This window comes from Danio rerio, chromosome 12 (assembly GCF_049306965.1).
Source record: "Danio rerio strain Tuebingen ecotype United States chromosome 12, GRCz12tu, whole genome shotgun sequence".
Lineage (NCBI taxonomy): Eukaryota > Metazoa > Chordata > Actinopteri > Cypriniformes > Danionidae > Danio > Danio rerio.
The window spans coordinates 37,590,497-37,615,680 of record NC_133187.1 but is presented as its reverse complement, the minus strand read 5'-3'; the positions used below and the strand labels follow the sequence as shown (position 1 = coordinate 37,615,680).

The window sequence follows — 25,184 nt, the reverse complement described above, 5'->3', positions numbered from 1 at the left end:
AGATAAGTTCAATATAATGAATTCTCTGACATATACAACAGTAGGATTGTGTTAAATGTAACAATATAGACGATATATAACTAACAAAGATACAATTAAACAGACCTCATCCCACTTCTGGATGAATTTATAATCTGCGTCCTGAATTATGTGTTCAGATGAGCTATGAACACTCACTAAACAGCTACTTTTTAGTATCCCTGTTTCTTTCGTTATCAAAAAAGTCCCACATACAGAGTATGTCTAATACAAGCTTAGATAAACTTAAAAATAAAGAAAATATATCTCTGTTGTAATCTCACTCAAAAATGTTGTGGCCAATCATACACTGTCATGCATATTAATGATCCCCATGTGTATTGTCAGAATTGGTGTATGGTTCCGATTGGCCTGTTTTAAACTGGTATTTTATCTCATGATGAGATTTACATGAGAATGAGGAAACAATGGTGTTTCAGGTTAACAGTATTACATTTCCATGTTCTGAAATCTTATTGTTCAGCTACTGTATGTACAGGGTGATTCAAAAAGAATACCACAATTTGAAAATCTGTATTTAATCAAAGAAACACGATGGAACACTGGGTATTTAATCAATGTGAAGAGTACTTCAAGTTTTTTTTCAGTAGAAAACAAGTTGATAGATGTTCAATATGACCCCCTCCAGACACTCAAGTGACATCAACCCGATACTCAGACTCGTTCCACACTCTCTGTAGCATCTCGGGGGTAACAGTTTGGATAGCTGCAGTTATTCCTTCTTTTAGTTCATCAATGTGAAACTTCAGAGCTTCCTTAAATCGACGACAAAATGCTTAGCGTTCCTATTTTTCTTTGCAGGATTCTCGATTCTCAAAGTTGTGGTATTCTTTTTGAATCACCCTGTATATCTACATTCTCCTTCTAAGGCACTCTTAAATTGGTAGTAATGCTAGCACATTAGCAATTACCCAGATTTCTATAGCAAATTATTAACAATGATTTTACAGCATAGCAAACACTGTAGTCAAAGAGTGTTCAAGCATTATTTTGACTATCTGTATTGCTATCTGTATGTCTTTCTGATAGACTGTATGACCTTTAAATCTTCCAGTTAAGTTAGACTTTGTCAAGCCAAAAATCTAAAGTCTTTCTTGTCTATTGTATGATTTGAAAGTTTTCATTCTTTGTGCGGACAAACATTTCACTATTATTGACAGTGTGTGCAGTGATCAATATATGAGTGTTTGACAATCACTTAAACTGCACAGCTAAAGGACACAGAGTAAAAGACTCGCTCCACAACATCAGCTGACCCATTTCAGATCAATTTAGAGACAAATAACTCAAATGAAGACAGTCTCTCAGTCTGTTGATGCATGATTATGATGAGGGCAGACAAAAACTATCTAAGACATGACTACACCACTTTAATCTGAAGAACTGTTTATTTGTTTCTTCAAGTGTAGAAAGTCACATATTCGTTTAGCAATATTACACCGTTCTAGATTTGGGCAAAAAACATGCACATTGGAGAGTTTACACATTGCTGTACAATTATTGTACTTTCTCTCCGTTTACATCCAAAAGTGGGCATTCCAGAAGCAAAATGACATAAATGACAGAGGCGGAGCTCTCTCTCTCTCTCTCTGAGCGTGGCGGTCTTTACTTTAGTGCAGAAAGAAGAAACACTGGCAATGGCTTCCAGTCCTTGATTTACTGCTTTTGTCTCTAAATTCATCAAAACAGAGATGGAGAGTGTTGGCAGAGCTATAGCAAGACATGGGGTTAGTTACAAACAGAGAAAGACAAACAGAGAGCCAAAAAAACAAAACTATCAGGGGAATGATAGACACAAAGCACCGGGCAGGATCGTCAGTTCAGGAAAAAAGAGATCAAATTGAGATCCATCATCACACATACTGAAGGTGCATTTTATTTAATTGTGCATCACCTTCATGAACAAGTACAATACAGAGTAAAGCAGTGAGCGCAGCTTTAAACATTACTGTTTGACAAGCGATATAGTGTTTCTATCACATCAGAGAAAGCTTAATCATAAGCATTTCGAATCTTTATAAAAAAGCATTTGATCAGTTCCGTTTCGTCAAACTGGAACTAAAAGACTTACGCTTTCACTCCTGTGAAAAGAAGCTAAAAACTCACACAAGTGTCGTGTAAGTGTATTATAAGAAGTGTAAAGTCATACTGAACTTAAAAAAAAAAGATGGTATCAAATTTGATTATTGCTAGCGTTTACAAATGTTTTGAATCAAAAAGCTGTACAGGGATCTTGTTGAAGTAAATAAAAGAAATGTGTTTATGTCAAAAGAAAATATTCATGTTTACATTTCATTATCTGATTAATGGTATATACAAATAGTATATGCTATGTACAAGGCACTGGATCACATGGATTATATTAAGACTTGGCACGTTGTTAATATAGACGTATCGCTGTAAAAATATACACTGCTGAACATTCTACAGCAAAGATGTTGCTTGGCACCTGTAGACTATTCTTTATTTCTTTCTGCTTTTTATTTATACAAGCAATAAGCCAACCATGCGTTACAGTGATTTACCATGGTTAGGAATCATGTTCAACACCCAGCAAACAATTTAGTGTTTAATAGATGTCTAATAGACATCTAAACTTAGACAGCTTGACTAAAACAAGGTTAAACTTGGGCTGTCAGTGAAAATCTAATAGACGTCTAAGAATAGGCCAAAACTAGACTAGTCGCAAAGACAGATTAGACAGACTTTATATGTGCAGTGTTGTAAACAAATAAGTGAGCCCCAAAAACCAGGGAGAATCTTTCGGTTGTCTTCAAAGCAGAATCTTTTTTAATAAGAAGAACTCAGCGAGGCTGTGGCGTCATCGAAAGCAAACTCTAAACTGCACAGCAAACATTATACATTTACACATGTAGGTGGGGACAGTCAAACAAAGCATGCAAATGAAGTCTGGTTGTCTGCAGGGTGCCATGCCTTCTCCAGGTCTGATCTCATCAGTATATAAGTACTACAGTATGCAAATGATGTTCTGGAGACAGAGAAGACAATAGATACAGGCATGCTCTGAAACCGATAATTGCATCACTGTGGCTTAGCCTGTAGTCAGCAAGGCAAAGTTAAATGTCCCTCCTAGCTGGCATGTCAATGAAATGATATAATTAAAAACCAAAGAATATAACTTTTCAGTTATACGTAGATTGTTGTTCATTTGGAATTAGATGATAGAAATGTATATTTCCACAGTAGTCATTTATTTCTGTTGATTTGATGACTAGTCTAATTTTGGCCTCTTTTTAGACGTTGATTTAGATTTTAACTGACAGCTCAAATTTAGCCTTGTTTTAGCCAAAACAACTATGTTTAGACGTCTATTAGACATCTTTTAGAAACAATAATGCTTGTTGGGGCTTCTCAGCTTATTGCTCCTCTTGTGGGGGGTGATCATGGGATATGGATATGTAGGTACCAGTTGTCTTTTCTTTCATGCATGAATTCTATTCCAGGAAATGTTTTCTCATTTGTATGTAACGGATTTAACTTCAGAACACAACAAACATCACTTGAGACACCGTGAAGGTCAAGTATGACCTTCTCTAATCAACACTTGATGCATTTAGAAAAAACACACTTTACTGAAGAGGCTCCAGATGAGATGTGAGATCATGGAGAACTTTTACATCAGCAGTATAATCAATCAAGTGGAAAAACAATGAAAGCTGTGGAGAAGGATTAAATCAACTCAACTGCAGAGTGGAAACCAATACTTCAAAAACAGCTGAATAAATCTATATAGTTTTTCAATCCTTCCTTTTCAATATTAACATGTTTATATGTGAAGAAATCCACCGTTACAAACAATGAATTCACAGCAGCTTTATAGTTTCCATTAACTCCCCATAACAAATATGCTTTCTTCAATAGAGCACAATAGAGTATTATCCAAATGCTGCCAAGCTCCAAAGTGACAATAAATAATGCTGATCAGCTGTGGTCACCATATACACTTATTAAGTCGTGACGTATGAAATAGGGAAATTAGAGTTAAGACTTTCTCATATATAGTCTCGTTTCAGTTGTCAAGTTTTGTAAAAATCGAATTAGTCAATGTATTAAAAAAACGTTGGCTAGAATTCTGCATTATAGGCTTAAATTAGGCTATATAAAGAGAGATAATAAATGAACCCAGACTGCAGTCAGATCATGAAGCAGATCAATCTTGATCTTTCTTTTGAGGTGTCAGTAAAAAAACTGCTTTCACTTTTGTATTTGACATGAAACGCACATTTACAGCACTACTCTTTTTTTTAGATGTTATATAATAAACCGTATTGTGTTCCACAGAAGAAAGGCTCATGATGTAAATGAGTTTGTATTTTCATTTGGCTTTAATCAGTCAACCCCTGTATGGCAGAATTGATGCATTTACTTTACACATTGCTGACATGTACATGCATGAAAGACAGGCAAGAGATACATATAGGCAATTCAGCATGTTTATTGAAGTAAGTTCAACATCCTCATGAAAGGAGCGTATAATGAGGAAGGTCAAGATGGAACACTGGGCATTCCGGCTCCATTAGGCTGCTTCCAAAACGGATAAAATACGAGAAAGAGAAGTGGATCTAGATCCTCTTCCTCTGAGGGTGGAGTGAAGGGGATGATTGTTGAGATAAAGGAAGACAGGGGTGTGAATGTGGACGGAGGGTAGGGTGTGTGTCTGTCTGTCTGTCTGTCCTCTCACACTGTCGAAATCAATTTGCCCTCCGTGCTGTAGAACAAAGAGAGGGAGATGCTGCCAGGTCGGCTTTGGACAAAGACACATTGAAGCACAGAGCATAAGCACTGATGTTCAAGGGATAATTCACCTAGAAATGAAAACTGTCATCATTTGCTTGCACTTTTCAAATTGGTGTGACTTTATGTGTACTGGCGCCTTTTAAACGCCCATATGAATCGAACACTGGAGACTAGCTTTCAATATATAGTTGGGAATTTTCTTTTAATGCTATGTGAAAATATCTAGTTCATTTGTTTTTCTTCTATAAATAAGCTGTGCCTCAGAGAAGCAAACAACATGAGTAAATCACTGTATTATGCATGCCAGGTCTGTAGCTGATGTCATTTTGTAATGAAACATTATCAGGGTTTCTGCTGGGTCTTAACCCTTATCTACTGTTGGGGATGTTTTCATCCACTGATTTTGAGTCTTAATTTGGCCACAACTTTCTCTGTTTCAGCAAATGATTTTGGGTGACATCTTATTTTGACACACATTTTGAGAAAATGCTTTGAATTGAAAAAAAAAAAAACAATACACTCTGGGCAAATTTACTACTCTTTTTTATGTTCTGGATGAAAACATCCACTGAATTAAACTGCTGTAAAAATGTATCAGATTATTATTATTATTATTTGTATAAATCTGTTAATCAACCTCAGATCTGATCAAAACTTTCCGAACAGTTACAGGATTTAACTGTTTAATTGCCAAATTCATAAATGATGTCGCTGATTTATCATAAAAAATATACTAAATGACATTTTCAATATAAAAAGTAATTGTGGACTGGATTTGTTTTACCTTTTATCAAAGTCTTGAACGTGAAACAACATGGTCTTTGATACATTTTTTTTGATCAATTTTCTTTTTTTCACCTTAATTTGCTAGCTGTTTTTGCCCCATTGGCTTCCATTTTAACATTGCAAAACCATGACACCATATATTCATGCATTGATTGTTGGTGGTTTTCCCTGTTGGGAAGAGGTAAAATTTGTCATTTTTACTGTTGATCATCAGTTGGCACCATTAACCCTTAAGAAGAAAAAAAGCTTAGTGTCTGGATTTTATATGGAGTATAGCAACAAATTAAAGTTGTCTGTGAGTGTGTGAGAGTGACCTTTATGCGCTTTCTTTGATGTGTTTGAGAAAATCAAAATATGCATCTCAGCTCTAAGAACTGCATGGAGTAAACAAAAACAAAGACTGTATGTATGCACCATCAAATGTGGTTATAATGGAAGTCAATGGGGCAAAAACAGCCACCAACAGTAAATTAGGGAGGAAAAAAATTAAAATCTAACAATGCATCAAAGCATTTTATTACATGTCAGAGACTGTAATAAAAGGAAGAAAAAAATCCAGTCCACAATCCAGTCCATACTTTTTATATTGAAAATACGTCATTTTGTGTGTATTTTTTTCAGCAAATCAGTGACATAATTTATGAATTTAGCAATTAAAGAGATAAAATCCTGTAATTTTCTAAACAATTTCATAGTTTTGATCAGGACTGAGGTTGATTAACAGATTTATGCAAAAGAAATTTGATAAAATAAATTATCTGATTTATTTTATGTGTCATGTGTCATGTTTAATTCAGTGGATGTTTTCACCCTGAACACAACAAAATGGTATTAAATTTGAACAGTGCACAAGGGTTAAAATGTCTTAAATTTCAAAAATAAAATCTTAGGTCTTAAAAAGTTTTAAATTCACTAAAATATTGTCTTGTAGGTCTTAAATCCTATTAAACAAGTCTTAATTTTCATCTGTCCATGTCTCCAATTACCAACAATCCATCTCAAAAACACTTTTAGCCAAATTCAAATTTACCAAAATGTTTTTTTATTTTTATTTTTTGGGAAAAACAGGTATGCTAAAAATGTGCTTGTATACAACTAGGGTTTTCTTGTTTTGACACATTATTTAAAATAAGTGGAAAAAAATAACTCATTTGTAATTTTTTGAACGAGGCAAGTAAACCTTTTCCACAGGATCAACCGAGCCATAAGAAAAATCCATAGTGTTTAGCCCTGTATTAATCTGGAATTTCATTCAAAACAGCCTTAAAAAGGTCTTAAAAAGTCCTAAATCTGACTTTGTGTAACCTGCAGAAACCTTGATCAGACTCATTATGTAACAGAATAGTTAGTTTAACAGTTGTTTTAAATATTGCATGCCTTCAGGAGACATATAGAAAATAGCCATTTTTTAAGCCGGATTTATTTTCCAATTCTATGCTGCAAATACGGAAGAAGTCCACGAGTAAATGATGACCATTTTCTTTTTTGTGTGAACTATGCCTTTAATGTTATTGCTACAATAATTCTATATTAATGCAGATTACAAACATAATATAATGGGCTGCATTTCCTGCAAGACATGTATGTGTATTTATAAATAATGCTATTTAAACATGCTAATCAAAACCAGGAATCATAAAAAGCTTTCGAGGCATACACTTGTAATGTGAAAATGCAGCCCATTGTTTCAAATGCATCATGGAAGTCCAATCTAAATGGTGTGTGTATCAGGGTGTAAAGTGAAACTACAGCAGCATGTGGGGATTGCTTATGATGGGAATATGCCTATAGAAATTAAAGCTGGAACAAAAGACACTTAAAGTCTAATTAGGACAGACACACGTGGACAGCAAAAGCAAGAATGGGATGGAAACTTAAATGAGAAAAACACAAACTGTTTAAAAACGTTCATCAGCACCTACGTCAAATTTGGGGATGCTAAGGAATTTGGAATAAAAGCTGGGAATGGTCTGCTTCCCCATGGATGAACTAGGGTTCTTCATTGTTTCTATACATCTACAATTTAAAAATCTTGTGCAGTCAGATTGTTAAAGTATTGTCTGAGATAATATCTATGCCTCTCATCTATGGGGAAATGACCATCAATGACTGACTCTATCACTTTTATGAAACCCATTTAAACAATCAGAGGATTCTCTCCTGTTCAATATGGGTTTAGGTGTCCATTTCTTGGTCACCTGCCCACCTTTTGTTTGGGCTAGACCATCAGAATCATCTGCTATGTTCGTCTGCTCCGGCTGCAGGTCAAGCAAACAACACTTTTTTTTTTTTGCTTGCCAAAATTGTCATGAGTTCAAAATATAAACGTGGCATTTTTAATTAAACAAAACCAGAGAGAAATTATTCAAACAAAAAAAGAAAGAAAGAAAGAACTCAAAGTGTTTTTAAACATCGTGTCAGTGTTGTTCAGAAAGTGTTTGTATAAGTGAAAATGTGGTCTTACCTTGCTTGGAATCGAGACTCGTACTCCTCCAGCCCTTGCTGTGAAGGAAGAGAAGAAGATCTTTAAATCCAGCAGATGGCAGTAGAAGAACATGCATTACTTCTGAACTGCAGTATTGATGATGCTGGAGCTAAAGCATCTCTATTATAACGGGGAGTAAAAAGGAGGTCATTGAGTGCATTCTGAAGAGGAGCAATTGGAAGTGTCAACTATGCATGACTTCAGGGGACCAGAGGAACAGCAGTTGGGCATATCTGTTTTTTACAGCCATGACAATAAATATTGAATGCATTAAACAGGAAACCCTGGGGTAAATATGAGCGGGTTATGTTCGTTGCTGGCTTTGTTATGTAACAAAGCCCTACTTCTGAATCCATGACAAAGAGTGTTCCTTACCACTATGAGAGTGTGCTATATTTTACATACACGAGCAATCACGTTCATTAATGAAGTGTGCTTGCGGTTTTTTAAATTTTGGTTCATTAATCTAATAATAATATTATTCAGAAGGTCATGATTCGCATTAATTAAATATAAACTTTATTTTACATTCTTAGAAGATACAAAACACAGATGTTTTAGCACAATGCCTTCCTCAGTGTGTGACACAATCCACTCCCTCCACCCTTTTATCCCACAGTCAATCACTTTACGTTATTAGTTAGATGACCACTCACTCAATAGTTAAAAACAATCTCATTTTCATTTCAATATACTGTAATTAACCACACAAGAAATGTTTCCTTCACCTTTAAGAGCATTATCTCCATTAAACAGGAAAATAATCATAATAAAAACAGAAAATACTCGTAATTTAAATGAAGAATTGGACCTATCAGTTTTTCTTTAATGTTTTATTGTTTATCTATAATATTGTGAATCATGGATTTTGAGTAATGATACAAATAATAAGATGAAAATGCATTTTTAATGTTATAGACTTTCGGAATTTCATTACATTGACGTAGAGATGAATAAGTGAATGATGATCATTGATGTTATTTTCCTGTACAATGGAGATAACGCTTTTAAAGGGTGAAGGAAATATTTCTTGTGTGGTTAATTACAGTATATTGAAACGAAAATGAGATTGTTTTTAACTATTGAGTGGTCGACGTAATATGATTGACTGTGTAATAAAAGGGTGGAGTGAGAGGATTGTGAGGAAGGGATTGTGCCGTGTGTTTTGAATCTCCTAAGAAGGTAAAATGAACACATACACAAGAAATGCTATACAAATTGGATTATTTTATTAAAGATTAGTACAAAAAAATCACGCAAGGATTTATCAAAATAAGTGATGAATTTCAAATGTCAAACCCTACATATTCTTTGTTTTAAAGCAATGCTGACTTCTGTTTCGATTAAAAATCCAGAAAGCCGAAGCATAGCTTTACTTTCTAGGGTTATGCATCCATCTGTGTTGGGTAAGTTACTTTAAAAAATACATTACAAATTACTGATTACTACTGGAAAATTGTAATCTGATTACATTTCTAATTACTTCATGTAAAAAGCAATGAGGTTACTAATTACTTTGAAGTTACTTTTTAAACATCTAAAATATATTTACTGTATTAAAATCCTAAATAAACTGCAGCTCTTTCAGTAATTTAATATATTTACTGAAAAACTCTACGAAGGGTTGATCACAGCAGCTTGACATATTTAAAATACTTAAGAGTTCAGCCAAAACTTAATATTCTCTCATCATTTACTTGTTCCAAACCCATTTGTCTTTTTTTTTTTACACAAAAGAAGAAAACTGGATACCTGAAACTAATAACATCCACAGTATGAAAAGCACTGCAGTGTTTGGGTGTTCTGTGTTTGTCTGAGGTAATTAGTCTACCTAAATGTGGATATTCCGAAGTATGAAGCTGACAGGTCAGTTCTTGTCACGTGACTAGCTGTTTTCAACTGGGTGTGGCTGGGAAATGTGAGTGCACAATATGGGCTCCAATACACGCACACGTGCAAAAGACGCAATATGTGTACAGCCCTATAAGCAGCTACGCTTCTCTTTACAATCTGAAGATGACCATCACTCCTGGTCCTGCACAAAAATTCAATTTGGAGTTGGACCGCCTTGTTTTTGGGCGCCGGGGTCCTCCTTGGTGACGAGTATTGTCGTAGAATGCTTTTTGTTCTAGTGCTGAACAAATTGCTGGTCGAGTTAAAAGCAGTTGAAAGTTCTTTAGAGACTAAACATAGACTGCATTTCACAGCAATATTTTTGTTTTCATGCTCAATGAAATCAATGTATTTCCACCTGAAGAAGCAACCATTTCAAAAATGTGAATACAGTAACACGTTACTGTGGAACGTGTTACAACCAACTCTGGCATCTATGTATGAAAATGCATTTTACAATGCACAATTAATATCTCTAATTTGACTTTTTAATATTTATTTATTTATTTTATTTATTTTTATTATTATTTCATAGCTTTATATTTTTTAAGTAGCACACCAAGACATATTCCAGTGTATTTGCCAATAAAGGTGATTCTGATTTCATTTTGATATGAAGACCTCCTAAGTCAGACAGACAGACACACACACACACAGACACACTCTTGCTGCAGTCGCTTCTCTTTGATTTGTCCCCACCTCAAATCTGTCTATTCATAAATCTTAAAATGGCCTCTCAAAGGGGCATTTAATCAAACAGGACAGGTCTTTTTCAATGTGGGCTCAGCTTGCTAAAATAACACACGGCCCCCAGTTGAAAGTGATCCTGGTTTAGGGTAATGTCCTGGAACGTCCTCTATCCGGTTAACTGGAGATTGGACTGCTCTAATCGAACTGTCGCTCGGCTATATTTCAGCATGTCTGATGAATGTGTATGAAAGGTGATTAATGCTTCGGTACTAATGACATTTTTATAGAAAGCTATACTAATATATACATATATCTGTCAAGGTTAATCTCTGTGTACATAATGGTGCTGCACTGAGGGTAGACAGGGTGTGTGTGTGATATCTGCTTACTTGTGAGAATCCTGGCACTGCCACGCTGTATGGTCTCTGTCGGCTGTGTGCTGTGCTCTGCTGCTGGGCGAAGCGTGTGGGCATGCCATAATCAGGCGTTGGCAATGCCATCTCTCTCTCCAGAAGATTTCCTGTGCTGCTGCTCCTGTTATGCTGCAAACTGCAAACACATACACACCATTAAAGTCAACATCAAATGCCATTTGCAGCTCATTTATATTTTATAGCAGCTAGCTATGTGATGTTTTTCATGAATGGCGAAACGGCGTTTTATTGCACCGCGAATTGACCGGATCAAGAAAAGTGGGTGGTGATTGCTAGAATGGAGACAAAATGAATACTCTTTGCACAAGGAATGTTTCAATTGCTAACATTATGACATTAACATTATCCAAGTGACGTCAGTGGAAAGGAAAGACATTTTAGTGGAAGACATTAATTTTCTCTTAAAGGTTACTAGGACGTTTTTTTCTTTTCAATAACATGCACCAGTGAATAAACCCAATAAGATTACAAACATGCATGAATAAAGTAAACAAGGTGACTTCTGAGTCATCATGCCAGCATTAAAGGTGCAGTAGGTCAGGGGTTCCCAAACTTTTCAGGCCGCGACCCCCTAAATGACAATGCCAGTGACTCGTGACCCCCAATATCCTCTGAGGTGGTTATAAATACAGAAACCTTGCATGCAATGGCACACACACACACCAATGGACCCAAGTCTATTCTTCTTTTAATTGTTTTTTTATGTATGAGAGCTGTAAATGGGTCACAAAGTTTAACCAGGTGTTATGAAATCTGCTGCATCTGCAATATTGCTGTGTCTTTAATACAATGCAATTACCCCAGGGTTGCAATCCAATAGAAGTAGTAACTATAAGCTACTATAGTAACTTTATATGGTAAAAACGACTATTTTTTTCTCTTTAGAAGGTTATGGATAAAATATGGTAATTTTTATGGTTTATTAAAAATAAATAGATTTTTGGAAACCACCAGGCGACCCCCCCCCCTTCATTGTCCCGCGACCCCTCGGGGGGTCCCGACCCCCACTTTGAAAACCATTGCAGTAGGTGATCTGCCTAAATATTTACCAGTTAGCATAAGATTTTTAAAACGCAATCCCTCCCCGGCCATCCAAAGCCACGCCTCCTGAAATCACGTGAACACACACATTAAAGATGATAGAGACCCGCTAGATTAGGTCATTCACAAGTTAGAAAACTTTATAGTACTTTATAATACTACAATTTTAAATGAAAAACTGTATTATATATGCATAATAATATTATATTATAATAATATATCTAGCACATTTTCATTTGTGTAGCAAGCTAAACTTATAAATGTCAATGTGGTATAATTCATGTATACAGGATTTCTGGTCTCACTCTCTCATGGTCTTTGCCCTAAAGCGACTACTGTAGGCTTAGTGGTTGGCCAGCGGTGTGCAGGAATTACACTTACATTTGCACGCTATTTCAGAGCGAATATACAAAGTAGCATGTTAAACAATATAGGATGCAGGTCAGGCGTTATCATTGTTCAAAAATAAACCAATGTGAAAATAAAACCAACTTCACCTCAGTGAAGCAGGCTAAGCGGAATAGCTCCATTTACTTCTGTTTTGTTGTTAAATTAAATAAAAAATAACTTATAAAACTGAAAATAGTCACATTAATCTTTCGATGGTAGATTTTAGTGGCTGAACAACACTTCTATGCATAAAACCCATTTGTAACAAAAACAAAATCTACTAAAGCTTTGGTGACCAAAGTTCCTTTAAGGCAAGTCATTTCACTGGGTGGCCATCTTTGAAACACCTCTCAGGCATTCTGTTTAAATGGGGAAACATCAAATTCTCCACAACTGCTTGCCAAGCTCACAATTAAATGTCATATTAGGAATCACCAATACATTTAAACAACAACTATTTATTTTCATTTCTAAACTTCTCACACAAAATCTGCTGAAACTCATGTCTGGTCTGAGCCCCTACACATGCAAATGGCAGATCTGAGTGATGTACAAATCTCCATATGTTGTTTGGGCTGCTTATTAGAATTATGGAAATTGTCTGCCTGACATTTTTAATTGGACTAACATTTTTTTTGTTTTAGTTTTAGTTATGCCTTACTAGAATATAAAATTACTTATATATAAATACATTTAGATCATTTATGTTAATTGTTACTATTGGAATGTGAAGAGACTTTCAACCAGCACAACAAAAAATGTTTCTGAAGACAATCACCTACTGCACCTTTAATGTCTTTAATGCACATGCATGTCTTTCTCAGTGGCATGATTAAAGGTGTTTTTCTGCTGATGAATGCAGTTCAGTAATTGCGTGGTGCCAGCGCAGCAACAAATGCCATTTAAACATTGAAAGGGCTTTTGTAAACTTATTAATATTCAGACAGACTCACCTGACGTGGAGTTTATTACTGTCCGGTTCTGCAATCAAGCGCGTGTAGGAGAACGGGAACCAGCCTCTCCTGTTAATATTAAATTTGAAGCAGATTCTCAGATTTTCATTATCGAAAATAATCCTATGCATGTGCAGATTTTGAACCACAGGATGCTTACATTCTGTTCTTCTCATTTTCACCGTAGTGCCAGCCGTCTCTGGCTTCAGGCACCAGCAGTGTGATGATGTCTCCTTCTGTAAAGCTGAGGAGTGTGCTGTTGTCCCCTGCGGCGTGGGAGAAGAGGGCCTGAACACGCGTCCGTCCATTTCTCTCCAATCCAGTGGTCATCGAGCTTGACCTGGGCAGCGTCTGTGTCTCCGCTGGGGTCAGAGGTTAGACATGCATATTTAGTGATTGAGGGCTTATAAATCAATGCGTATATCAGGTGTATATTAAAAAGTACCATTTGTATTTATGTGTTTAAAACGAAACAAAATGAGACAATAACATTTTTGGTGCATGTGAGGCTGCTTTCACGTCTGTGGTTCGGTTCACTTAATCTGGACCAAGGACAACAAATAATACATTGTAGCGTTTTTCTGTCGTTTTTGGGTTCTTTTCACACCACACTGATTGCTTTGGTCCAAACCAGTTGAAAGAACCAAAATGTAGTCAAAATCCACATCACTCATTGGCCAGATGTTATTGAACGTATTTCCTAAACTGCTTTTCGATTGTTCAGAATTAACGTGCAGGAAAATGCCAGCGAAACTCCCGCAAGTAAACAAACCAGCAGACACAAAATGTTGCTTTTTATTATGCAGGGACGACTGCGCTGGCTGATTGTCATAGTATACTATATAGTTTGTATACATCACTTTAGACTAACTTTACATTTCGAGAATGAAAGCGCGGCTGCGGCTGGAAAACAATGTTTTAATGCATTCCAAACAGCGAAGGCGAATCACAAGTCACCTCAGGAGGTGGCGTGAATTAATTTAGCCAAACTGTGACATGGTCATCTTCCGGAAATATTACCAACGATCCATCAGGTAATGTTTTTCCCTCTCTTTCTTTCTCTCTCTCTGTTTGAAATTGTTTGATAAAGCACTGTCAACAAATATTTTTCTTCCACATCCCATAATGCACACTGCATCGGACTACTGCAGCTAAAAGGCGCAATACTTTTTGTGGTTGGGTCTGTTATAGTTCTGATGTTCTCACCACAAACAAACTGCTACAGGGTTCATTTGAAAGCATACAGAGTGCTTTTTTGGTCCACTTTTGGTGCGCACTCGAGTATGATTGCTACATTCACACCTGCCCAAACAAACCGCAACAAGAGGGAAAATGAACTCTAGTGAAATTAAACCAAAATAAATAAGGCAGATGTAAAAACATCCTGAGAATCATTATTTGAATCGCTCCCTTAATTTGGTCACAAGATTTTATTTATTTAAGGATGCTGCCTAGGTATGCAGTAACCAATTAGAAACAGTTCGGTTGAACAAAATTAAATCTTGTACAACACTCATTAAGAAAGAGCGCTCAATTCTGCTGCTTCCTAAATCTACTTTTCTCAAAGAGAAGCTATACCCTTCACCTATTTTCTATCCATTTTTAAAGCTGTCCTCTGTATTCCCACCTGTTCTGCCCTGTTTTCATTTCCAGCAGTGTTTGCCCTGTTATTGTCCACTCACTACTTTCTCAAGGAGAGCAGCGTAAGAATAAGCGCACAGGTGCAAAGACAATGACACAGCTACAGACACCAGTTCAAAATGAAGTTGTGAATTGAATAAACAGCAGTTCATGTGATGGTCTGAGACTGGAGTTCAGTGCAGTGGCAGGTGATTCACTTATTGCACTGTAACTTTAACTTACCCAGAGTGTTCTTGGGCTTTACTGGAGCAACTTTGCGGACCGGAAGGGTGTTGGAGAAGCTCTCTCCACCGTGTCTGTGGGGCTGCTGGGATTGTTTATCATGTGCGGCTCTGGTCTCCATCCAGCGTTGGTAGTCTTCTCCGACATGAACTCCAGAGCCATTCACTATGGGGACACTATCTGCTCCCATCATCCTCTGCAAAACGGACATTTTTTATGAATAATTGAAGGGGCCCTAAAAAGATCTGAGTTCAAAAATCCATTCCGCAGTGCGCATTGACAGACACAACCAGTATTATGTGAAGTTGTGCTTTTCTTGTGAGCTTTTGACATTACTTTGTGTGTATTTGACAGGTCACATGAAAGAGAATGCGGCGTGTAGTTTGAAAGCCAGCTTTCTGGGAACATGCTTTGTGTCTCAGCACTGGGAAGGCTGTATATCAGGAGTTTATACTGATAAAGATGCAGATTAAAAGATGCAGTTTTTTTTGTGTTGTCAGAATATCTGAGGTATGCAATGTAAAGGCTCTGCCCTCTTCTGGATAGGGGGGCAGGGAGCAAATTATTTGCATTTAATATATAAAAAAAATGTTTTTGCAAAAACACACAATTACTCCATGAAATGTGAAATGATATGTGAGGTATTTTGAGCTGAAACTTCACAGGCACATTCTGGTGTTTTCTGGTACATCTTTAAAATAATTGAAGACACTCTTTAAGATGCAGGGTTTCCATGTGTAATTGAATCTGTTATAGACATTTGTGAAACATCTAAACAATAACAATGGTCCAAACGTATTTCCTGTTTCCAAAAAGAGCCACATATTAATAAATAATGTTATGAGAGCTGTTTAAACAAAGTTATGATTGTTATGATTATAATTCGCCGCTTGTTACAGTTATGAAATAGTTTGATAACAAGCAGGAAATGTTCATGGGCCAGAACATGACCACATTGAAATGGTCTATAGCAATTTTATCTTTTTTTTTTTTATCTGAACAATCATTTTTAAAAGCAACATTTCTCAAAATCTGGCTTATTCAAATGTTTCTCACTATTGGAAATCCCATGCTGGCAAATCAAGGATAACAGACCAAATACAGGCTCACTATTTAAGAAATATTTACTTCCACTAGTTGGAATTGGGGATCAAGCCAAAAGAAAATTGAATGAATGAATGAATATACTTCAGCTTAGTGGTGTAACAGATTACAAATCTCACAGTTCGGATCACACTATAGTTTTCGAGTCACGGATCAAACCATTTTTCGGATCAGTAAAAATGGAAGGAGACAAATGTCATTTGCTTTCCATTTATACAATAATATTACTGCAAAAAACATTGGTTTTAACAAACAAAACTTAGAACCTGTCATTTTAATAAAAAATATATATCAAAAAAGAAGCTGCTGAAAAAAAGAAATATATTCAATACAAAAAATAATCTTTGTTACTTTTGCTGATAATGCCTAATACAGAAATCTAACATCTTGTACATAATATTAAATTAATAATTAATTAATTATTTAACAACTCGCACATAAAACTTAGTTTCAGTGTATCATCTTTAAAAACCTATTCATTGACATAATTTTGATGGTTGTTTGTTGCCATCCATTGGTTACACAATTCATTCATTAATTTTGTTGTCAGCTTTGTCCCTTTATTAATCTGGGTTTTTTACAGCGGAATGAACAGCCAACTTATCCAGCAAGTTTTTTTACGCAGCGGATGCCCTTCCAGCTGCAACCCATTTCTGGGAAACATCCACACTCATACACTACGGACAATTTAGCCTACCCAATTCACCCAATTCAAATAGCTTTGGACTGTGGGGGATACCGGAGCACCCGGAGGAAACTCACGCAAAGCAGGGAGAACATGCAAACTCCACACAGAAACGCCAAACTGAGCCGAGGATCGAACCAGCGACCCAGCGACCTTCTTGCTGTAAGGCAACAGCACTACCTACTGCGCCACTGCTTCTCCTGGTTACACAATGTAATTGCTAAAACATTCGCCAGCGTCAAGTTCCATTAAACGGTAATCTTTACCATAAACATCAGTGTTTATATCTGAAATATTACCTGTTTTCCCAATACTGCTGTGTTATTTCATTGTTTGTAATTAAGTGAAAAAGTGTAAAAACTGAATCTCTCTCAAACAAACGCAGATTTGAACGCAACGCTTTGAAGGATTAACAAACATATGTGAATCCTTATCATTTATCGCTCATGTTGCATGGGTTTGAATTGAGATCCCGATCTTTTAATGTTTAATTGCGCAGCTTTACACTGAACACATTAATTCAGGCTAAACAAACAGTGACAGAAAACACCTTTAATTAACACCCTAAGAAAACATTTAGGTCCCACCACAACGATTTCAGTCATCATTATATTTTACAATGAAGCCAAAATGCTTTTAATACACGTCATTTGAATGACGCGGGAGGCGATCTCTTTGCAATTGTTGTAAATGTTAGATTAACCTCCAAGTTCAAAAAAAGTAATGTGCGTTTAGAACCATGGATTGTGATCCGATTGGATCACGGATCAACCGTGATTCATTACACCCCAACTTCAGCTATACTCCTTGCACCAGCTCTGTGATGATAATCTGTAAACTAAAGAGAAATGCAAGTGCCAGCAGGTTTCTAATTATTCCTTTCACAGCACTGTGGTCATTATGAAACTGTATTTTAATGACTTTATATCCTTCTCTCCTTCCTATGGCTGTAAATGCCTCCCTCCTACACCCCCAAACACCCTCAGGACTTAATTATACACATCATTAATGCAGCCGTTTACAAATCTTCCAGCTACAGTCGAGACAGTCAGTCATTCGGTGGCTCACAGTCATGTTTTATTTGGACCACACACAGTTTTGAACTCACCGACTGTTGGTTCCCCATGAGAGCTGCGAGCTCAGGTGGCACGGGAAGTGGCTTTGCCCCTGGGATGGGGTCTGAGATGGTCAGGTTAGATTTGGAGGTGTGATGGACACTGGGTCCCAGCGTCCCCGCTGCCCCTGAGCTCATCTGCTGAGCCAGGAGCATTGCCCGCTCAGGGAGTTTATTTGGGTCGGCACACGCTTGTTGCCACAAAGGGATCTTCTGCGTCAGCAAGTCTCTGCCCTAAAAACAAACCAACAGCACCAAAACTACTATTAGCACCAAGCAGGAGTAATGCAAGCTGTACACACCTGCAAATGCACAGTTTAGAATAGTCCATGTGGGCAAATAAGGACAACAGACTCCCAAAATAAACTTCCGCTTCTGCACAGTTGAGGTTTGAGGGTTGAGCTCTTCAACTGATGGACTGATAGGGATGTGATAAAGTGATCCCTTCTCACCTAACGCTTCTCTGATGCTCTGAGACATTTCTCTCTATCCTGACAAGCTGCCCTCCCTGTAGGTTGAAGCCTGAAATAGCCTCATTACTCTGCCCCATGCACAGGCGCTGAGTCTGGCTGACCAGAGCTGAAGAAGGACAGAGACGAGGAGTGCCTGGAGACCTCCAAATGTAGAGCGCAAGAAGAGCAGCTTTATCTTTAAACCCTTTTCAGTAATTCAGATCATCTGTTTGAGCAGTGCATGGATGCTTAGGTAAAATACAGAAGACCCGTTTTTTAGAAGGATGTGACGAGGGATAATTTACCCAAAAATTTAATTAATCATAATTTATGCACGCTTGTGTCCAGTGTTAGGGAAAACACTTTAGTATTACAGTATAACACATTATAAGCAGGTTGCGTAAAAATATAAATTTTTAAGTAACGAGTAAAGTAACACATTAATTTTAAAAATTAAGTAATAATATTTAAGTTACTTTTTGAAAAATGTAATGCGAGTTACTTTTTTTGTTTAGTTAATTCACTTTTAAAAAAACATTTCTGAATTAAAAGTTCACGTTAAATCCCGCACACAATAAGAGATTGCAGGGACAGACAGAAAGGAAGATGACAGAGCCTTACAGTTCTGTGATGTAAATATTCTCATTATTTTGAACACATTGAAGAAAAGGAAAAGAGGATTATCTGAATGGACAGTGATTTTACTTCACTAATAAGACAAAAAGTACAAAAGTAGCAAACGCATCGCAGAGATCAAGCCACAGCCAGGTCAAAAAATGTGATGCAAAAGTAACATAATGCATTACTCACCATAAAAAGAACCTAAAAAACGCAACAAATTACTTTTTTGGGAGGTAACTCAATATCTTAATGCACTACTTTCTAAAGTAACTTTCCCCAACACTGCTCGTGTCATTCATGTCAGTATCTACAATAAAAACACCAAGCTCTTTTTAATGATCACAGATAAATAGTTATAGTGAATCTAGATTTGGCCTTATTTAACGTGTACATTTAAATAGATATTTCTGATACAAATTGTGCTTAAATAATAATTTAATATATTATTTTTTTGTAGAATCTTTACCGAGACGGAGAAAGAAAAACCTAAGAATGTTACTAAATATTTTAAAAATGCAATGATCTTGGCTGAAAATCTTAACTCTCATTCGCATTCACATTCAAATACAAATATTTTTCTAGATTTCGGTTGTATGTGTGTGGTCATTTGAAAATGCAAAAAGGAATTTGAGAATTGCACAGATATTGTATTAGTATTTTCTGCTTTACAGAAACAACAGAATTTGGTCTTGGAATATAGTTTAAAGATTGTTCGCCCCAAAAATAATTCTGTCATCGTTTACTCAACATTTACTTGTTTCAAAGCCTTATGAGTTTCTTTCTTCTGTCAAACAGAAAATATGAGATTTTGAAGAAAGCTGGAAACCTGTAACCACTGACTTTTATAGCATTTGTATTTTTTTTCCACTATGGAAGTCAATTGTTACAGGTTTTCAGCTTTCTTCAAAAATATTTTCTTTTGTGTTCAACAGATAAAGGAAACTCCTAAAGATTTCTAACCACTTGTGGTTGAGTAAATAGCAACTGTATCCCTTTAACTGTACTTGTGGTTTTGGGTGCACTGTTAATTTAACATACAGAAAGTATGATTAATGCACTAAACATTAAACCAAATATCTCGATCTTAAATGCATACTTCTATGAATCGTGATTTTCACAAGTCAAGACCTTTCATCTAATCTTTGTTCTCAATTCTCCTTCGCTCTGAACTCATAATAACTCTGCAGTCTCTATTTGGCCGGCGCAGGTCAGTACCATTTTTGCTAAGCCCCCGTGGTCCTTTTCTAAGTCACGACCACATACCACCCCACCCAAAGCAATTATCACCGTCCTGCCTGCCCGAGCACCTGCAGACTCTGTCACGACCTCACTGGGTTCATAAAATCTCAAACGATAGCACCATTTTTACTGTGTTCAAAACAATTGGCAGAACTTAGTCACCATAAAACCAAAACTAAAGATCCTATTTTTTTATAGGAAATTGCAGGGGCTTTTTTCTCTTTTAAGGTTCCTTTCCCTCCAACAGCCTGCCATTCACAGAAGTTAGCAAATGACAGAGATACAACCAATTCCCTATAAAGTCCCAGTGTGCATTTCTTTTTCTTGTTATAGGAAAAGGTTTAACATGCGTATGTGTCACAATAGGAAAGAACCATAGAGAGCAATTTCTGTCTCCACTTTAAAAGGTATGACAGATTTTGTGAACAGTCACAGCTCATTAAACTATTGCTGAAGAAGATGTTGACATATTAACATGGTTTTAAACGGATTGTTCACCAAGAACATTGATGTTCTGTCATAATTATTCACATTAACTCACTCTCATGCCGTTCCAAACTTCCATGACTGACTTTTTAGGTGAAACACAAACACTGATTGATATTGCTGAAGTCCTGAACTATTATTTCCTAAAGGTCTAGCTCAGCGTTGTAGCTCTTAAATCCTTTTTATTTAAAAAAAAACAAACACTTCAAGACATGTTGTGCCAGTTTTAAAAGACCTGTTTCCACCTTGTATTAGCATAGAGATTAATTGTAACACTGGATTAAAAGTTTAGTTGACATGTATTGAAATTTCCACTTAACAGCATGCATTAAAATACATCTCTTGTATCTTGGGTTACTATATTATCAAGATCCTTCAATGCTAAAACTGAAGAAGCCAATGAGATACGAGAGCTTTAGATATAATACACCAAAAACATTTTCACTTCTGGCTTCTTCCTCATCCAAAAGTATTGTAAGATCATGTAAAATGTGAAGTACATGGTACCAAAAGGTAAATATTCTGCCAAATGTGATCTCACCTTATGTTCTTTGGTAAATTTAAGCAATCATACAAGTTTGGAAGGACTTATGCCAATGTGCATTTAGTTTTTGGGTGAACTTTGGTTTTTGGCCTAAACATATTGGCTAAAACTCAGAGGTAACTAGCATGTTGCCATTTTGAATTACTCAAAAAGTTGCTCCATGAGGACGGATCTTGCAGTAAATATATATTTTAAATAACTTTTTAGATAAAAGAAGTGAATTTGGAGAACACAGCTGTGTCCAAAATTGCATAGTACGTACTTATTTTGGGGAGCAAATGTTATAGTTACTACTTTTACAATGTTGTTATGCTGGTATTTTTTAAATTCAGACATCAGACTCTCACCAACCTGATTTCACCAAGTAGGTCATGTTGCTTTATTAACATCTATGTTGATACTGGAACAACGTTCCAATTAGCCAATCAGAATTAAGGAATGGGTTTACCGTTTGTATTAAGTTTAGGCTTACGGTTGTGTTTTTATGCACTTCTACATGATTGATATCCAACAATTCCTCTGATTTTGAGAATCATTTACAGTTTTGGATGGATTTAGGGTTCAGACCTTTGTTACATGCTGTACGAAATTTGCATGTTTAGATGCAGCCCATTAGTTCCTCTGATAGCCTTTAAATGTATATATTTTTATTTGGATGATTTGGAGGACTCTTGGTTTGTGGTAAAATCTCTTAGTCATCTGAGTGCGAGAGAGTCTTTATACTCTCTTTGTTCCTTCTGCTCTCGGTTGCAGTCGAGTGAGTAAGTATCAAGTACCATTGCTATTGCATGACTGGCGTGGGTGAGAGCGTTAAGATCCAGCAATGACAAACTCTGGCAGATGGTCAGTTTAGTTCACGTCACTTTTGTTCTTCCTGCTCTCATAAAAGTAGGTGAGATATGGCTAGTATTACGAAGAAGAGAATTTCACCCAATGAAAATCACCTCTTTGTCTTTGTCTCTAATGTTTCTTCATTTGCATGCAGAGAAATGTCTTCCTACACATACATGAAAACGGTGATTATCTTCTGAACAGTCTGTTCTTGTAAAAGTGGGCCACTCTCTGCCTGGCCCTCCCTTTCTCTTTTCCTTCTCTTGCCATCGTTGCTCCCAGCGCTCTGTCTATCACCAACTCTGAAGCGTAGGCGTCATGGAGGAGTCAGTGCTTACGTGGGAATGACTGGTGTTCTGCGTGCTGGTGAATCCACCAGATATCACAGAATCTCTGGTGTATTTTTGATCAATGTGTCCTAAAATGAATAATCATCCTTTGCTGCGTAATGGTGAATAATCCACCGTTTTCACCACTTAAATCTCCTTGATAACTGATAAGCAATCAAAAGTACATTAATCTTGATTAGATATGTTACTTAACTGTTAAAAGAAAACTGCAATTAGAACATTAATGAATCACACTTACAACTCAAGTTCATTTCAATCAAGCCAAACCAGAAAAGTGTGAACACACCAAGACTCTTTCCCAAAATATAAAGCACATTCTCTAGCAAGCATGGTGGAATGATCAGCACTGAAATGATATGAATGACTGAATAATGAGATTTGGGGGCAGAAACAACTGAACACAAAGTGTAAAGTTGTCCAACTACATCATGTACTTGGCAAAATGGATACTTATAATATATGATTTGCTTTATATGAATGAAAGGCAACATGACATCTTATATACCTTCTTTAATGTGTTGGTTTTGTCTTATAGTGAGTTTTATCGTGTTAGTAATTTTTGTTAATGCAACGAATGCCATTTTGACAAAAAAACTGATCAAACGATCCAACCAAATATCTAAAGTCAGATTAGCCTCACTGATTATTTAGCTTCACTTCAAAATGTCTTGTAAATGGCATTTCATGTTGTCTTTAACACTTTTAAATGAGCACATAAGTTCTATAAGTCATGCTTAACCCAATTTGTGTCTAACTGAAGTGAATTTCAGTGTTTCTGCGACCCAAATTTTCTTCAGCATGACGTGACATTCTCACCTTGGTGTGGTAGGTGTTGCTGGTTTTGGCCACTGCGCACTGACGGTCAACAAGAAAGCAGTACCTCCGTCTCTCTTCAGATAGGGCATTCTTGTAGCTCTCGGAGATGTAGTTATCCAGCTCATTTTGTTTGCTGCTGATGGTCTCGACATACTGAAGGACAGGAAGGTGGTGTGAAGCAGACATAAAAAAAAATGGCAAACAACGCCCCATTTGGGCTCTGCCTGATGTAATGAAGGCCATGCTAAGACAAACCACACATTTAAAATGACGACCACGTAGGCTTGCTGTTACTCTCATTGTATGATGGCAAATGGGAATGCTAAAGCTCAATGATCCATAGCACGCAAAAGCTGATGAGGGCTGAATGTAGCCGGATTATTTGGTTTGATCAGATTCCATGTAACACAGATCGCCCTGCTCGTTGCTTTGCTTTGTATTGCAAAATAAAATAAATATAAAAAGTGTTAATTTTATACAAATAAAATGAATAATCAGCACAAGTATAGTGTATAACAACATAAAAATAACCAAAGCTGCTGCTACGCTAGAGATCACACCATAGCCAAAACATCATCTAACAAGGACATACACCTTGCAGGAACTGGATGTTATCCAACCACTAGCACACATACACACACACACAAATAACACCCTTCATAAGGTTACTCAACCTGCATTGCTGATTCCTTCCCACTAAGTGTTGATGAACAATGCTGGAATCACTGTTTGTGAATCTATTATTAGTCTCAAGTTAAAAAGGTCATTGTTTTGTGTGAAAACATGTCACAGGTGATGCATGCATTTGTTCCCTATATTCACTAAGTCTCTCAGTATTTGATGTGTCATGAGTTTAGTCACTGGATTGAGCAAAGCAATCATCCTCATCCAGTGCATTGGTACACAATACTATCACCAAACACTACATTTTAAGACTAAATGAGCTTCAACTTCACATTAACTTTTGCGTTAAACTCAGATGGATAACAGTTAGAGGTGAAAGAGAACAGCAGGAAGCACTAAAACACCCTAGGCTTAATCAAGGAACAGATGTTGTTGTGTCAAATATAAAAGCATGTTCTGAGTTGTCAAGCAAGTTTAGATGTTATCAGCCTGTAGGTAAAACACTATTGCGAATGGGAGTTTGGTGGTCACAGGTAGCATGATCAGCAAACAAAAATGCTGAATATTTCTGCACATCAACACAAACACTTGTTCACATTACTTCTCAAGCTTGAAAGGCTTTGCTTTGACGTTTAACTTTATTGGGAATTAATAAGTGAAATGTTGTAGGTCACAGAAATGAAGACACTGACTGAAAGCATGTTACACTTCTTCACTTCAGGTCTTTTAAGTTACCTTTTTCTAATTGTACAAGATGATATAAAACACAATTTAATAGGTGAACCACTTATTTTATGGTTTATTGACTAAAACATTTGTTAAATCTGACAAATAGTTACCTGCAAAACAATGTTAATTTTAATAGAATTAATTACATTTCAAGAGTTCACACTTAGCTGATGATTTATAAAAGCTTGTTTGGCATGCTGTCCCGGGAGAGGGCCCCGAGCTCAAGGAATCCTCGAGTCCGGGGCTTCCTCCCGTTT

General features: G+C 36.5%; 1 protein-coding gene across 49 annotated transcripts in view; it reads right to left on the bottom strand.

The window, feature by feature from the left end:
• The window catches only part of baiap2b (BAR/IMD domain containing adaptor protein 2b), an 88,611-nt gene that overhangs the window by 5,865 nt on the left and 57,562 nt on the right, over window positions 1–25,184 (bottom strand). For 7 of the 49 annotated variants that reach the window (XM_073918742.1, XM_073918715.1, XM_073918710.1 and 4 more), the window contains 7 exons: window positions 23,575–23,727; window positions 18,230–18,469; window positions 15,333–15,528; window positions 13,630–13,831; window positions 13,470–13,538; window positions 11,041–11,200; window positions 8,048–8,085 (listed from right to left, as the gene is read on the bottom strand). In XM_073918742.1, coding sequence (XP_073774843.1) covers window positions 8,048–8,085; window positions 11,041–11,200; window positions 13,470–13,538; window positions 13,630–13,831; window positions 15,333–15,528; window positions 18,230–18,469; window positions 23,575–23,727 — 1,058 coding nt within the window. Of the gene's footprint in view, window positions 1–1,408; window positions 1,711–4,479; window positions 4,805–7,789; window positions 7,842–8,047; window positions 8,086–11,040; window positions 11,201–13,469; window positions 13,539–13,629; window positions 13,832–15,332; window positions 15,529–18,229; window positions 18,470–23,574; window positions 23,728–25,184 lie in introns of those variants that run through there. The other 42 variants (XM_073918757.1, XM_073918733.1, XM_073918731.1 and 39 more) reach the window with 13 other exon arrangements.